Source organism: Danio rerio, chromosome 8 (assembly GCF_049306965.1).
Source record: "Danio rerio strain Tuebingen ecotype United States chromosome 8, GRCz12tu, whole genome shotgun sequence".
Classification (NCBI taxonomy): Eukaryota; Metazoa; Chordata; class Actinopteri; order Cypriniformes; family Danionidae; genus Danio; species Danio rerio.
In genome coordinates, this window is record NC_133183.1 from 10,930,811 (window position 1) to 10,949,023 (window position 18,213).

General features: G+C 35.4%; 1 protein-coding gene across 3 annotated transcripts in view; it reads right to left on the bottom strand.

Annotated features, from left to right (window-relative positions):
* Positions 1–18,213, bottom strand: part of plxna3 (plexin A3) — a 350,688-nt gene that overhangs the window by 154,113 nt on the left and 178,362 nt on the right. For all 3 annotated transcript variants that reach the window (XM_073909723.1, NM_001098489.1, XM_009303765.5), the window contains 1 exon segment: positions 16,740–16,839. In XM_073909723.1, coding sequence (XP_073765824.1) covers positions 16,740–16,839 — 100 coding nt within the window.

The following is an 18,213-nucleotide window of genomic DNA, read 5'->3' on the forward strand; positions in this document are numbered from 1 at the left end:
GTTAGTTTATATTTAATAAGTAGTTCAAGGCATATGCTGAAATGCTTGATTCTCATTGGCTAATAAACATTGTAAGCTGTTAAATGCTTGATTCTCATTGGACAATAAACATCATATTCACAGTTATTTTATATTTAATAAGAAGTTCAAGACATATGCTGAAATGCTTGATTCTTATTGGCTAATAAACATTGTAAGGTGTGCCATTATTGTCATATATGCGCACAGCTAGTTTAACAAGTACTTCCAGGCAGATATTTATACTGTTATAAGCAGAAAAATTGACTCTGGTCCATAAAATATAAGAAAATAATGCACATCTCACGTAAATGATTATATTTTGGCTGTGCGCTATTTTTATTTCACTATGGAGCTTTTAAATGCTTGATTCTCAATGGACGACAAACATCAAACACACAGCTAGTTTATATGTAATAAGTGGTTCAAGGCATATGCTTAAATGCTTGATTTTCATAGGCTGATAAACATTGTAAGGTGTGCCATTATTTTCATAAATACGCAGAACTAGTTTAACAACTACTTCCAGGCAGATATTTTTACTGTATAAGAGGAAAAATTTACTTTGGTCCATTAAATTATTAAAAAATGACAAACAACTGAGGTAAATTATTATTATTATTATTTCTATTTTACTATGGAGCTGTTAAATGCTTGATTCCAATTGGACGAAAAACATTGTACACACAGCTAGTTTATATTTGATTAGTTGTTCCAGACATGTGCTTGAATGCTTGATTCTCATTGGCTGATAAATATTGTAAAGTGAGCCATTATTTTCAGATATTTGCAAAGCTAATTTAAATTAAACAAGCAGTCCCAGTCCTATTCTTATACCATAACATTTGTGGAATAACTGACTCTGGTCCCTTAAATTATTAGAAAATAATGCACTTTATAAATATTCAACAGCCCTACTGACAATTAACTCCACTTATAACATTAATATTACACCTGTAGGCATTCTTCAGATGATATATTAAAAGAAATGTGTGTGTGGCACTAGTTACTTACACATTGGTAAGACCTGCCAGGAATTACTTCCGTTACGATTTATGTACAAATAATTGCACACCTAGAATGTTCAGCCAATCAGAATCAAGCAGCTCTGTAGCATAATTGGAGATGAAATGATGATTGACAATTAGAAAATAATGAATAGATGAAGTGGTTATGAGTTAAACCTCAGGTGTGTGTTATTGTCTAATAATTCAATTAACAAGAGTCAATGATTCTATTGATACTAGAGTTACTAAACCTGAAGCCATGTTAAATTTTAAGACATCTGTCAGGTTTAAATTCTCAAACCATTGCTGTGTGTAAGACCAGTTTCTTACACATCACATCCAAAGCCAGTTACTTTGACTTTTGTAGCTGTGAAATTACTGAAATAATTCAGCGTAGTGATATGAAACTGTACTGTGGTCATGACCTAAGTGGAACTACTTTAGCTGTGCATTTATCTGAAAAAAAAAACCTACCTGGAAATGTCTATCAGCCAATCAGAATTAGGTATTCAATAACCCCGTACTATAAAACATGCTAATGCTGTATTTTTGCAGAATTTAATATGGTATATTTAATATCACTGCTGCCAGGCGTAGGAAGGTAAAGATGCAAAGTAGGGCTGATGGAGGATGTTGCAGTGCTCCACTGCAGCTGAAATGCGCTGTAAATACTGCAAACGGATCTGCAAGTCTCGCCTGAAATATGCAATATGCTGTGTCAGGGGTTTAAGGCCCATCAATTCACTCAGCTTTAATTTGAGCGTGGGCTGAAAAACACAGCACGGCCAAATGGTGACACTCTGATGAAGTGAGTATTTTACCATCATTGGGAGTCTGGGCTGGACTTTCAACTCGGGCAAACGGCATCAAATCATGAGTTTGTGCACAGTAGTCAAAGTGGAATTTAAAATGAACTGTATTTATGATCCTGATATATGTTCCTGTTCTGGATTCATCTCTGCACGTTATAACAAAGGGCAAAAAGGCAACAAAAAGTCATGACTTGCTTCTAAAATGACTTTAATTTATTTGAATCTTTTCCATACCAATCACAAATCTGACTTTCTTATAATCCAATCCACTCCTAATGAATCAAATCAAGCCTGAAGCCTATACAGATTGACACACATTGAACTGGTTTTCAATGTTTACATTATATAAACAATATTAATGATGTAAATACATTGCACAATAAAGAATATTAGACATATAATAACCGTTTTGCTATATATTTTGCTTTGTATTTATTTTATCTCATTTTATACTGTATATAATTATTACTTTTTATTATTGTATATAATATCATGTAGCTATGATTTATATATTCATTACTCATCAAATATGACCAAATAAATGTGTTAATATACAATATGTAATGTAAATAATATAATAATTGAGAATTTTCTTATATTAAAACATGAATACACAATTTAACAAAAATCCCATAACACTGTCACCAGTCCTTACTCCTTATTTGCATCTAATACCCCAGTTTGTCACGGGGACATGAATGAAATGTTCATGAGTTCAAGTGAAACTGCCGAACTGCAGTTAAAGTCACCCAAAATTACATGAAACTCATCAAATTACTCTTCAAATATGACCAAATAAATGTGTTAATATACAATATGCAATGTAAATATATAATAATTGTGAATTTTCTTATAACAAAATATAAATACACAATTTAACAAACATATTATAGTTATATAAACTATATTTAAATGAATATAACTGCTTTATCATATTTTTGTTTATATTTCATATTATATTTATTAAATCCATTTGATATGTCTAGCAGATTTTTTTTCCTCATGCAGCAAACATAAATAGCTTGAAAGAAAAAAGAATAACGTGGCTTAAATCACATTTTATTATATATAAAAATTTAACAAAACATCTAAGTTAGCTATCTAGTTTAAGGGGGGCACGAGACATTGATGCGTGCACTCGAGTAAATTATGATGATGATTTTTATGTGTTCACTAGAGTGATTCTGATTAATGTTAGCTCCATATCTAACTATCAGGCACCTATGCATTTATGCGTTTGAGTAAAATTTATACAAATAAAATGGACTAGGTGATTTTTAAAACGAATGACGCTAAATAAAAGTAAAACCGGTGAGCCGTCTGACAAAAATGTGCCCTTCTGAATCAAATCAGCAATCATGCCCTTCTGGATCTTTCACTTACTTTGAAGACACTACTAACTACGCTTACATGGACATCTGTAATCTAGTAAGTTGCCTTAATAGACAATAATATAATTAAGGTGTTTACGTGAAGTGCTTCCATGTAAGAGTTTCATGTAATTTTAGGTGACTTTAACTGCAGTTCGGCAGTTTCAATTTAACTCGTGAATATTTTATTCATGCCCCCGTGACAAACTGAGGTATTAGACGCAAATAAGGAGTAAGGACTGGTGAAAGAGTGTTGTGAAATTTCATAATGCGCGCCAAATGGAAAAAAAAAAAAATTCCCAATTTTTTCGATGTGTATGTGCCTACCATACACAATTAAAAAAAAATACCGTGTGTGGATCTTGTTGGAAAATATGGCGAAAAGTCCTACATGATGGTAATAGTTTGATCGCTGTGTTTATTTCAATAATGCCACTGATATATGCATACTCTACAACTTAATTCCATTTTTGTTTAGTTCAGTTATGACTTTAGTCGGATTAAGATAATCAAAAATCGCTTTTTACATGGTGACTGTCAGGGCTTTATTTGTGTCGGAACATGCCGAATCCGGCATCTCTGAAATCTGATCTGTCACTTCATTTTAACGATCCCCCTCCTCCGTTGGCTGTTCACTTTCTTCCGCGACTCCCCAACCCTCTTCACTTTTGTCCTTTGTCCGCTACACCCCTCCGCCATCCCCCACCCCCGGTCTCCACTTCAGTGCACGACACCTCTCCATCCTCAGATAACATGCCCGATCCGTTACCCTGTACTGTTCCGGGACATCGCAATTGACAAATTAAGCACAGGTGACTCTTAATTAAAGTATTGTCTTAACTGTATTAAAAATCTAAGTATTGGTGTCCAGGTAAACATACACAGTGTTCAACTCAACCAAACTGGGATCTGCAAACTTGGCTTTGGGAAGCAGAATTTTCTGTATGTACCTACATCAAAAGCAAGTATGCTATGGCTCACATTTATTGTCAGTGGAAGATGATTTAAGGTTAATCTGGTCAGGAATCCAACCATGTTGTCTTTACAGAAAAAGGCTCAGCCATCACACTGTATCAGTTAAGCTATATAATTATATTTCAATGTAATTAATGCTACGCACCAATGCAGCAGGTAATACGAGAATGATGTTTGCAAATGGACTATAATTTTGGCTCTGTGGAGGGGGGTGCAAGTAAAATTGGCCTAACTTGGGGGGGGCATGTGTCCTAAAAGTTTGAAAACCCCTGATCTAGATAAGGTTATCTTGGTGAAACATTAGCAAAAGGCATGATAACACAGCAGAATACCTAACAGAAGAATCAAACAAAAGGCATAGAAAAGGTACAAAAGCAGCAAATGTTCCTTACTGCTGACCCTTTCAACTGCTGAATACTCGCTTAAAACCTTCCCAACTATTCACGAAAGCGGTGAGAGAGGACACAGACGTCCTTTGATATGCACTTCCTGGTAACTTGAGGCCACGCATATCTAGGTTGAGCAATAATACACAAAAGAGTTTCACATGTTTAATAAATGCCCACATTCACATCCAAAACTAACTAGCGCTGGAAAGACAGCCTCACTAGCAGCTGCATGGGAAGATGAAACGGAATAAAGTGTTGTGACTTTACATAAGCTATTTCATAACAAAATATCCTGAAATGCACTATGGCTTCGACTACCTTGCCCCTGTCTATTATGTCAGGATTTCTTTTATCCCACTGGGAAAGAGGAGTCAAGAGTGGGTCTCGGTGGCTGAAGAATTGTTGTGAAAAAAGGTGGACAACTGAGTGCCATCCACCGACTTCACACTATTTTTTCCCAACCTGTCCTATACCAATCACATTTCTGACTTTCTTATAATCCAATGCACTGCTAATGAGGGATGTAACAATTAACCGTGACCCAGTTAAAAATCAATTCAAACCGGTAGAAAAGGTGAATGAATTGCGATACATACTTTTTTCAAAGTAGTCATGTCACAGATGTTTTCACACTGCATGACTATCTGGGCTAGCGTTTCATCACTGCTTTGTTTACATTGCAAGATGGATCGGCGACAGGACAGGGACTTTCACATTGCATGACTTTACAATACAAAGATTGGCCAACAACTTCGTCTAAACTATGTCTCACAGCCAAAAACACGTAGTATATCTTTTGTTATTAACTACAAAATGAGAAAGAAGCCTTTAATGGGGTAAAAAAAATGTACATATTTTCTTACCTGGGTTAAAAGGGAATTAGCCATTTCTCAAGTAAATGCAGCTCTCTTATTGGCTGTTGGCGATCGCTGATGTTATTTTCAGTCAAAACTCAGGCAGCGTGATTTGAATCGCCGACAGCTCCAGATATTTAGCACGCCAAATATATCATAGGCATCGGCGACTCATTGGCGATTCTCTCAGATCGTGTCTTTGATAGTTCACACTGTGTGATTGTCACTAACGTGCACAAGCACCGACTTGCCTGTGATTTCAGGCATTTGTCTGTGATTTCTCAAAAGCCAAAAATCGGGGCTAAAATCACGCAGTCTGAACTAGGCATAACAGAACAATGAATATGATGCACATAAACTATCGGCACAGTAAAAACTACTGTCATAGATGTCGATACGCAAAAAAATATATATATATAAACGAGCCAAACCATGTGGACCGGATGATTTGTAGCTCCGCTTTCTTCGACAAGTGCTACTTAGATCACATGGTGCATCAGTGTTTTCATAGTGAAAGTGTGACGATGTTTTGAAGGAGAAAGTTGTTCTGTTACAGAAGCAGGTATTAGATTATTTTTTAGCCTCTCCTTTTTAAGTTTATGCATATTTTATTAATTTGCTTATTATTATTGACAGGGTTCACACACATTTTTACTACTAAAATTCCATGACTTTTCCAGGACGTTCAAGTCAATTTTCATGACCTAATGTTTCATGTAATGTTGAAATATACGTGGTAAATCATATGAAACATTTAAATTTATTACAGCATATCATAAAACGCACAATAGTTTTAATTTATTTTTATATCTATGTAAAATAGATGATGCTTACACAGAACTAATAATGTGAGAGCATGTTTTTTGTGAGGAGAAAAAAAGTTAAAACAACTAACCTCCAGATATTTGTCAAACTAATTTTATTCATTCATTCATTTTCTTGTCGGCTTAGTCCCTTTACTAATCCAGGGTCACCACAGCGGAACGAACCACCAACTTATCCAGCAAGTTTCCACGCAGCGGATGCCCTTCCAGCCGCAACCCATCTCTGGGAAACATCCACAAACACACTCATACACTACGGACAATTTAGCCTACCCAATTCACCTGTACTGCATGTCTTTGGACTGTGGGGGAAACCTGAGCACCCGGAGGAAACCCACACGAAGGCAGGGAGAACATGCAAACTCCACAAAGAAACGCCAACTCAGCCGAGGTTTGAACCAGCGACCCAGCGACCTTCTTGCTGTGAGGCGACAGCACTACCTACTGCGCCACTGCCTCGCCCAAACTAATTTTAGATAATCTTAATAGTTTGTTAAACTAGTAATAGTAGGTAAAGCTACTTCTATTATAAAGCCGGGATCATACTGCATTTTTCGCTCGATAGACTTCCATTCATAGGCATGCAAATGTGGCAGACCAGAAAAGCAAGCACGTGCGACAAGTTTCGCATTTCACTGCACTCGAAAGTTCAAGCTTGGTGAAGTCTTACCAGCAAAATCACATCAGGTGACTGCGTGAGACCAAAAGAAGATAATTTCAAAATTTTAATGTCTATGTTGTTTAACCCTGCCCCTTTTCACAGCCCGTATGACAGAATTTTGCAAACACAAGCTCTAGTGTGACCGCAGCTTAAGTCGCTTTTGACAAAAATGTCTGCTAAATGACTAAATGTACATGTAATTTCAGTGAATTTTCAAAACCTTGTGGGTTTTTGTTTATCCAAAACTTTTTCAGGCCTGGAAAATGGCATGTCAAATTTCCATGACTTTTTCCGGTTCTCCATGATCGTATGGACCCTGTATTGAATATTTAAAATGTTCAAGATTATCTCTTCTTAAGTGTATCACACTAATACTTATACTATTTAATTATACACGTAATATTCATATTTACCTTCATAATCATGTTCAACTCCCGTCTCTATTCATTCATTCATTTTCTTTTTGGCTTAGGCTTCTAGTTTTCTAATCAGCAGGGGACATGGTAAATGTGCAAAAACCCCAGAAAACATAGATATGCTGATATTTCTTTTTTAAAAATTACAAATCCCAGAACAGTCACAGTATAACTTAATTTATATTAATAAGTCTTCTTTAGTTTGTATTATTCTTTTTTAAAATAGCAATTAAGTTATGGCAGAAAATATAGTATTTTGCAAAAAAATGTGCAGCATTTAATTTAAAAAATGAAAGAGCAATTGTTCACCTGGTTTAAATTTGTTTAAAATAGATTTGTTAAAAAATTGTGACTAAATTAAATCATATTCTGAGATTAGAATCGTGAATCATATCCAATCGTAAGTCCAGTGAATCGTTCCATCCCAACTCCTAATAGATAAAAATAAAGTCTGACACAGATTGAAAAACACTGAACTGATTTTCAATGTTAACAAAATAATTATAATATTTATGATTTGTATTTACATTTTTACAAATATAATAACCAATAAATATACAATCAATCAATGCAAACAATACTTGCATTTCTATATACATGATTACAATGTGTTTTCAGCATATACTGACCGTTTTCAATGGCAAATTCAACACAACATTAACTGAAAAAAAAACAGGGTTAAGATGAGTTCTGGGTGGTTGAAGAATTGTAGAAAAATAGATGGTGGACAACTGGTGCCATATAATAGTATCACCTTAATATTTACCCGACCTGTCCCTTACCAATCACAATTCTGACTTTCCTATAATCCCATCCACTCCCATCCTACGTCACACAATCGCCGGCTAAACGCCGTTTCCAAAGGGCTTTTGTGAAAACAGGAAATCTGGCACAGGCCACGGGCCATGCTGGCAAGTTAGCGGGCCACACTCGGATGTGAGTTGCCATGGCAACTGCCGAGCCCGGCACGATGGATCAGCACAGGCGCTTGCACCTATAAACACACACGCACGCATGCAGACTGCAGAGTGTGGGTTTGTGCATCTAATTTACCTGCATGTGCAACACCAAGGTGCAAATTGACACGGTCACATGACGGCTCCCTCCAGTTGTCCCATTTCATCCTCCTTTTGTCTCCCCCTTTCCTCCCTTTGATAAACCAATTCGCATTTCCCTCCTGTTTCGATGCAAATCACCGCTGGAACGGCCAAAATGGGCTGGGATAAAAAACAAAGGAGGCGCTAACAATGTGCGATTGTGCTGGCTGACTGGGTTAAGTGATGTAAAGCGCTCGAATGAAAAGGAGTAGTGGTGAAGGGAAATAAATAAGTGGGTTCCTGTCCGCCGGGAAGAACCGACACGTCTCCACCCACTGCATTGACTGCAATGTGACTGAAGTGTAAATGAACATGTATATAGAGAGAAGAGCAGACTCTGAGGCCAGGGTCTTGACGTGATTGTGGTGTTTGACTGAATTGAATTCACTGACCTGCGTTTAAAATCAGTGAACTAGTAGGGGCTCACACAGAAGGTTCCACTGCAGTCATTTCCCATTGTTTTCCAATGTAAACATGCACTGAATGGATGTGTTTTGACTGGAGTGTTTGTGTCCTTTGCATAAACAGTTCAAGAAGTTTATCTATTTGAAACACAACTCTATATTGTGTGCAACTAAGGCCAATAACTAGTAAGAGCTGTGCTGTGCTGTGTTGATTTAAAGAGGTGCACTAGAGGTTTTAGCAATGTTTCTCACAGACTTGCACTCTAAAGGCCTGTTTTCACTGAGTGGTATGGTTCGGTACGCTTTTGTTTCCACTGTCAAAAGGTACCAAAAAGCAAACCGTATTACACCACTTTTTGGGTACCCTTTGCAAAGGGTACCTAGCACGACAAAAATGTACAAAAAGGCGGAGCTAAACACACAACTGAACGCTATTGGTTTACAGAGAAACTTCACTAGTGCATCCACAAGCAGGATAATAGTAATACTATATAAATATAATAACAAGGCATTGTTATATAATATAATATAATAACAACCTCACTATTGTCTTGATGAACAGCCACAAAGTTATGAAAAACTAAATCTGCTGTGTCCTGTTTCTGTTTTAAAAGGCTGTCTAAAAGCGCAAGTGGTTTCACTTTCTCCAGAGAGCTCACAATCTCTCGTGTGCGCATCTATATTTGAAATAACTAACTTTTTGAGCTGATGATAATAACGTGCATGTGATTATTAAAAAGCTTCTGACATTCGATCCCTTCTAAAACTGACAAACGTGAAAGTGAAGCGTGAAAAAAAAAAGGAGAAGCCAAAAAAACAAAAAACAAAACAAGAGCAAATGATTCTTTCAGCAACCTAAAACATGAACAAACAGCCATGTTTAACTATTATCATCACCTTTTGGACTATTATGAATTCTAAATGACGAAATTACTTTCTAAGAGGTTACATGAGCTGGTGAAGGTTAAAGATGCATATCAGAGGTTTCCACTAACTGTAGGCTAAACATTGTGTGTTGTTTTTGAACCCAAATAAGGACTAAATGTATGCTGTGTGTAGTTTATCTGTAAGTGGCAAAATATCGGACATAGTAAGATAGTAATAATCAAATCCAGTTCATAGAAAGGTTAGTAATGAACATTTATAAACAAGTATTTACTTGTATAAAGCATCTGTTTTGTGAGAAGTGCTTCTCGTATGATATGTGAATGACCCGTACAGCTTTATTGTAGACATTTCCTCAAATGAGAATGACTCTGACTAAAACTTTCTGTCGTACACTATTGGTACACTTTTGGCAGTGAAATGCAAGCCTGATAAAGATGACCCATACCGTATCAGTCAGTGGAAATGGGCCATTAGAGGTCACTCCACACCAATTGCATTATCAATTCCAATTGCACTACATTTCCATTGTTTTTCTATGTAAATACGCTGCATGGATATGCATGACTCCTACACTTATGTCTTACACACGAGCATTATGTTTTTAAAATGCTGTGTTAAGTTAAATAAATTTCAAGTTCTCTATGCAGCACCGTTTATTAATGTCAGTTCCAAACCAGTGGACCAATCAGAAGAACTTGGAGGTGGGGCTAGTGTTATGAGCATCTGTTTAATGTAGAAAATTGGCATGACTACTGAGCAAAGGAGGCCCTTCTTAAAAAAAAAAAACATTCCTGAGCGCTGAGTCTAATATAGGTTAAATTGTGTGTTAGTCAGTAAGGTAACACAGCAGATGAGCTGATTTTAAATGCAAACTGAATCTCTGGTGAAGCATCAGAAATGGTGGTTTCCTCCCAAACAAGCTGTAATAAAAGCAGTGCTGAGCTCTCAAATAGTGCTTTACCAGGCATTATAAAAATGACATTGAAACATTTGATTTTTAGTAAAAGACCCATGCTAGTTGGCTAAATAGCATGCAGTGCTTATTCTTATTCAACATAGTTAAGGCATTTTGAAAAAAACAATTTAGTGATTATTTGTCATTATGATGGCCCACGCCCCAAATAATTCAAATATGGGAAACACTCCTTTAGCATATTTTGTTAATGTGAATTCGAACCGGATTATTTTGGTGCCGTGACCTGGATGGCAGTAAGGTTTGGGGTTAAGAAAAATAATGGGCACCTAGTGAAAACTGTGCCAGTAAACCTTTCTCCGCTTTAACATGGGGTGTCAGCAAAAACATCTGACATAATGGGTGTCTGAATCTTCACATGACAGCCAATCACATCCAGCATGGACTTCTACACACAAAAGGTACAGTAGTAGTAGTAGTAGTAGTAGTAGTAGTAGTAGTAGTAGTAGTAGTAGTAGTAGTAGTAGTAGTAGTGGTAGTAGTAGTAGTAGTTGTTGTTGTTGTTGTTGTTATAGTACTTGTAGTAGTTGTAGGTATGAGTCCAGGTATGTATATAAAAATTGATCACAAAGCATTAGGTGATTACCAACCACGATAATACAATTTTAATCCATTTTACATTCTGTTATTATCTGTTATTGCACAACTGGCTAGTGTCTGCATTAGTATATTAGCATAAAGCAACTGAATTGTCCTAAATAGTATTAAGTTTTTTAACTTTAACCAAGAGCAAAGGACCCAATGTAATTCAGTTTTTTAACGTTTGACAACACTCCATGCAAAATAAATGAGAAGTGTAAACACAGGCTAGGCTCACCTCCCATTCCAAAAATGCCCATTTGAATCCCACTTGGAACAATTACTACACTTTAAGTTCCAGTTACCTGTATCTCATGTCATATTAAGTTAAATCATTTGCATTATTCATTTTAACTGCATCAAGTGTGTTTGGAAATTCAAAATTTATAAGCTATACATACTCTTTATAACGATTAACTCCTTGTTATGATTTTGCCATTTGAAAAGCTGCTTTATAACGTTCTGTATCGTATACAGCGCTATATAAATATTTATTGACCTGACTGTAACCAGAATAAAAAAACATGCAAATGCACTGCAAATATAACCTGAACCACAGACGGAAACCATCCCACAGACACCAGCTGGACCTCAAAGCAATTACACACCAGCCCCAACACCTCTGGAGCAATTACTCTCATTTACTGACCACAGGCAGAGCTCAAGCACAGCACTCCTTTTATAGCCTGTGGGAACTTCTTGTGCTATTCTAAGCAAACGTATGAATTCAGCAGAAAGTTTGATGGCTTCTAAGGAATTTTCAGATCTTCTTATTATGCTTTGTTTTAAGCAAGTGGGAAAGAAATCTAAATTTACTCTTCTTATTTTTATATGTGGTTAAAGTCAAAATGATTAGCCTTTCTGGTCATGTTTTTTTCTTTTTCAAATATTTAGCAAATGATGCTTAAGAGAGCAAAGAATTTTTCCACAGTATTTCCGATAATATTTTTTTCTTCTGGAAAAATTCTTATTTGTTTTATTTCGGCTACAATAAAAGCAGTTTTCATTAAAAAAAACAAAAAAAAAACATTTTAGGGTCAATATTATTAGCCCCCTTATGCAGTATTTTCTTTTCGATTGTTAACAGAACAAACCATTGCTATACAATGACTTGCCTAATTACCCTAACTTGCCTAGTTAACCCAATTAGCCTAGTTAAGCCTTTAAAGTGCAATTTAAGCTGAACACTATTATCTTGAAAAATATCTAGTAAAACATTATGTACTGTCATCATGGCAAAGATTAAACAATAATTCAGGTGGGCTAATAACTCTTGAAACTTCAACTGTACATAGTAGTGCTTGTTTTAATCGATGTGTCTTTGCACTGTTTTATTTTGTAAAAATTAATTTTCAAAAAGGTCATAATTCGCACTCATCAAGTAAACTCGGTTTTATGTGGACTGGATGGTAACTATCCATAGATAATACCGTGTTTTTATCTGTTGGTTTTTGATATATTGTTGTTTGTAATGTCTTATTTACTCTACTTACTTTTACATCCAAAAATTTGCAGAATCTGTACTTTTTTCTGTCATGAATTTAATAGAAGGAATTTTTGAATTTATAAAGGTCGTGAATGAGTCTAATTCTTGTTTTGTGCCCAACCATATCATAAAACAATCAACTATATATATATATATATATATATATATATATATATATATATATATTTAATGTTTGATTGGAATGGATTATCATAATAAATGTAATCGTGTTCAAATTTTCCCATAAATAAGTTTGCATAATTTGGTGCCAATAGAGTGCCAATGGCAGTACCTTGTACTTGCAGATAAAAGTCTCTCTCAAACAGAAAATAATTTTTGGTTAAACTAATTTTTGTGAGATCTAGTATATATTGTTGTGGTAATCTCGCATCATAGCTGTTAATCAATGTCATATATGTCATCAATTTCAATAGCCGCTCTTCTAAGAACAGTTTGGTATGGTTAAGGTTGTTTCTTCACTGAGCGGCACGACCAATACAAACCATTCTCGGCACGATTAAACAACCTGAACTGTGCCGATAGATTCTGTGTGTGTTGATGTCGTGACTCTGTTGCCAAGCTACCACTAGTGTTACCAGATATAGCAGAATTTTTCCAGCCCAAAAGCTTTCCAAAACCTACCCAGAAGCACAAAAAAGCCCAAAATATTCTATTAATATTTTATTTATTAACCTAGTTACTTTAACTGCCATAATTGTTAACTATACAGCAACCAACACCAGCAGTCACCGAACCACAACATAACCTGATCAAATCGAAACACTGCCCCCATCTTACCCACACCCTGAACTACCTATTATATTTTACTTTCGAAATGGGGTATAAATTCATCTCATTTGGTGTTTTCAATTCAGTTGAACATAATTAGTTGCTGCTTGTCAATCAGACAACGTGTCTATGTTTTTTCTTGCTGTCATTTGCAGGAAAAATGATCAATAAAGGGGTCATAAGAAAACTGCTGTAAGTTTAACTGCAGGCGCTGTGTGATGCACATGCAAGCAAGCTTTTATTAATCGTCTTCTTGCAGACGTGGCAATAAGCCTCACATCTGTTGCCAACTACAGGCCTAAGTCAGTCTTTAAATAAGTCAGTCCTCCAGCCAGAGGTCTGAAAACTTGCATTTCCCCATGTTTTAATTTAATTAATGAACATAGCAAGCTCGCCTATATGATTGGCAGCAAGACAGCCGGGTACCCAGTTTGTTTCGGCATGCGTGAACGAACACAACCTCACATGATATTGCAGGTCCTACTCTCAACATATAAATAAATCCACACAAATGTTAGAATAAAGGCCTGCACTTAACACAAATTGAAAATTCCAGAGCCCATATTATACATGAAATAGAGCCATATTTTGGTTGTAAGGGACTCCAACAACAGTCTTACATGCATGCAAGGTCAAAAACACTTTCATGGTCTTATAATCTGCATTTATTTTTACCTAATTATCCCAGCGACTCCCATTTGAATTGTCCAGTGATTCATTTGTTCCCAAACCCCTCCTTAGCGCGAAGCTAATCTGCGCTGATTGGACTGATCGAATCTCCTGGGTTTGCGCGTGCAACTTCTTGGTTTCGTTATTACGTCATGACGAAACATCTAATGACTCGTTATCAAGACGACTCGTTTGAAGCACTCGTATGAGTCGACTCTTTTATAGATGAATCAACAGTTTTAAACACTGTATACTTACAGATTTAAGCCTTAGCTGGATACTTCACTTCACTTAGAGCTGTGTTACACACTACATGGAAGGGCATTTTCAAAATTCTTAATATAAGAATATAATATTTTCTTAATATTAAAAAATTGGGCTCGAAAATTTTATACCTCGTCAGATGATGTTTAATACTTTTTAATACGCTTAATTTTGGCTAATTTTATTTACTACCTTTTAGAAACCCGCGGACACCCTGCCTAAGGATGAAGTCAAGCACCACCCATCATTTTAGGACCATTTTAGTCGGATATACGTCATGATATGGGAAAAACAGGGCATACCTAATTTCTATTTCATAGTAACTTAAACAACCTAACCATCCAATTAAAAACTATTTTAATTTGCAGCCTAGGCGTCACTGGAAAACGTCTTTATAAAAGCTTTGTTAAACTTGTTGGAGCCATTTTCTTTTTTCTATTGTTAGTTTTGGGCTGAATAGGTTAATTTGATGACTTGATTATTATAAAGTTTATTTTTGATAATTAATAATTATTTATGTTTGAGTATTTGCATAAATGTTTTGATTTTTATTCTATCAATGCAAATCAGGTTAAGGCAGCTAAGGTAGTAGGTGGGGCGAGTGAGGCGGGAGAAAACAATTTTTAGACCGTGAGTTGGTATGTGGTGACTGGTGCTACTGAATAGCAATGAAGCTATTTCACAGATTTGATGGATCAGGATGTGGTGAAAATAAACGATGAAAAGGTTTCACAATGAACTCATGCATCACTTTTTGCCCTTACTAAGATTAGGCTTAGAGCAAAATGCCGCTACAAAGCTAAAAAAAAAAAACATACACATTAGACTTAAAAACAAGCTAAATAAAATCTAATAAAAAAATATGTATACAGTAAGCAGCAACACACAGGATGATGTCCAAAAGATGTACAAATAGCATTAAAAAATAACATTATATAGATAGATAGGGGGAAAAAGTAGCACCATTTACCTATGAGAATACTAGTCATACACATGAAAATTAATCAATACATTTTAGAAAGGAAAGAATTTTAATAAACACGGAAAATTAATTTTGATAAGGCAAACACAAACACTCCAATATCCAGGAACATCTGTCTAATGCTGCTCGAGCATCATCAAGAACACATCTGTGTTGAGTTTGTGTCTATAAATAAAGCCAATTGAATTTCCGCCAGCCTGATTTGCCTTAAAATGTACTTTTAAACGCATCTTATCATTCGTAAAGCTATCAGATGAATAGTTTTATATTTCTGTCTCTTGCAAAGCTTCATGGGATGTTAGTTTTTTCCCTTATTACAATACACAGATTTTCATATACTTTACTTAAAATCAAAGTTTGCAATGCTGTGATTCTCCTCATAGATAGTTGGTTAGCGTCATGGATTAAAAAAAAAGAAGCCTTTTTGTAATCCCTATGTGAAAATCAATGCAAGAGTGACTGGATACACACTAATGCACTCTTTGGTTATTTGTTCAAATTATTTAATGCATTAAAAATCATAAATTAACATAGAAAAATGTTTATTCATGTAGCACCATGGTCAAGCAAGACACCGCATTTTATTCCACACATGTAGCAGAATGACAATAAAGCTCAACTAGACTTAAACTCCATGCATTTTCCTTCTGCCTAGTCTCTATTTCAGAGGTCGCCACACCGGGATGAACCGCCAACTATTCGAGCATGTTTTATGTAGCGGATGCCCTTCCAGCTGCAACCCAGAACTGGGAAACACCCATAAACACTCATTCACACACGTACACTACGCACAATTTAGTTTATTCAATTCACCGGCACCGCATGTCTTTGCACTGTGGGGGGAAATTGGAGCACTCAAAGGAAAACCCATACAAACAAGGGGGGAAATTTGCAAATTCCATATAGAAATGCCAACTGACCCAGCCGAGACTCGAACCAGAAACCTTTTTGCTGTGAGGTGATAGTGCTAATCATTGAGCCACTCCAGACTTAAACTTGGCTAATTAAAGTTCTTGCTTTAATTTTCAAGCAGGTTTTTTTATTACAATTACTTACTACAACAATTAATTCCTTCATGTGAGTAATTTCAGCAGAAGCACTTGCTCTATTAATAGCAAGGACGTGAGACTGACTCAAAAAGTGCTGAATCAATTGATGGTTTAAAAAAACTAAAATGCTGACAAAGTGAATCACTTCAGTAGTAAAAAAAGACTGTGAATCCATTCAACCCCAGCTTAAAGTTTCACATGTCTTAAAGACATTTTGTGACTGTCACACTTACGATTGCAGAACGCTGCAGTTGTAGAAGACGAAGTCGGTGGTGATGAATTTGAGCCCCGTCTCTTTGGACTTCAGAGAAAGCTTCACGACCCGTTTATCGCCTGGAAAAAGAAGAGAAAGAGACGGTAATGAAGGAGAAAATGCGGCAGAAAATGAAGTTAGGGCCGTTTGAGCTGGCACTGACACTCTAATGCAGACTCCGGACCCCCGCTCCGTACATATACTCAGTAATGCTCACGTTCCTAATATATTTGATTGCGAGACCATTTATCCACTTCTTCCATCTGTGAGCGAAATGCACTTACGTTTCAAACTCGGCAGCCCTTTTGCGTTCCATAATGACTACATCTCTGCCCATCAAATTATACTTGTGGGCCTCTCTTCACTATAATTGACATAATATTTCCATTTGGACATGCAATAATTGTTATTAATGGGAATAGCAGGCTTCCGGAGTCTAAAAGTTGCCATCAGGAGATTTTGAATTCTTAGAGTACCTTAAAAATGTTGAAAAAAAAGAGGGGGCTCAAAAGAGATTTGTGTAATTATCAGTCATCACAAAAGGAAGGGGGAAAAAAGACTGGCACAAAATGGGCAACGTGGAAGGATGGGATTAAATTAAATCAAATTAAATTTTATTTCTAAAGCACAAATTGTTCCAGAGCAGCTTAATAGACTTGGTCAGAGCAGATGTATTTAATTTTGACGTAAATGAAAACGAGGTTGAGAGTGACAGATGTGTCTGGATGATTGTTGAGAGATGGAAAATGTGTTTTCATAAACTTCCAGTGGACAAATGAGTCAGTAAAACATGGCTTGTGTAAAACAGATGGACATCAAGAAAATATGAAATATTTCATTTGACTAGTTTTATCAAACACTAATAACCCCATGTATGCAGAAAAAATTATATTACAGCTTTTTGAACTACAATTCAACTCAAATTCTTCTTATTATTAGTTTAATAATTATTATTTGTTTCTAAGCAAAAATAATAATGAAATATTGAGTATTGAGAGGATCTAAGCGCATGCTAAATTATTTTAGATTTATTTTATTTTAATTCATTTTTTCTGAGCAAAAATAAGAACAGAACATTGGGAGGATCTAAGCCAGAGCTAAATTATTTTGCTAATTTATATACATTATATTTATTTTAATTTATCTAAACAAAAATAAGAACAACACATTTTTTATTTATATATTTTTTTATTTTATTTTTCTTAAAAAATTTTCTAAACATTTTAATTTATTTTAATTTATTTGATTTCATTTCAACGAAACATTGAGAGAATGTAAGTGCATGCTAAGTTACTTTGTTTATATACTTTTTATATTTATTTTATTTGATATAAACAAAAATTCAATTAAAATTCTTATTATTATTAATAAAACATTTTAGCAAAGATTTTGGGAGGATCCAACCCCATGCTAAATTATTTTAGATTTATTTTATTTTATTTATGTTATTTTAA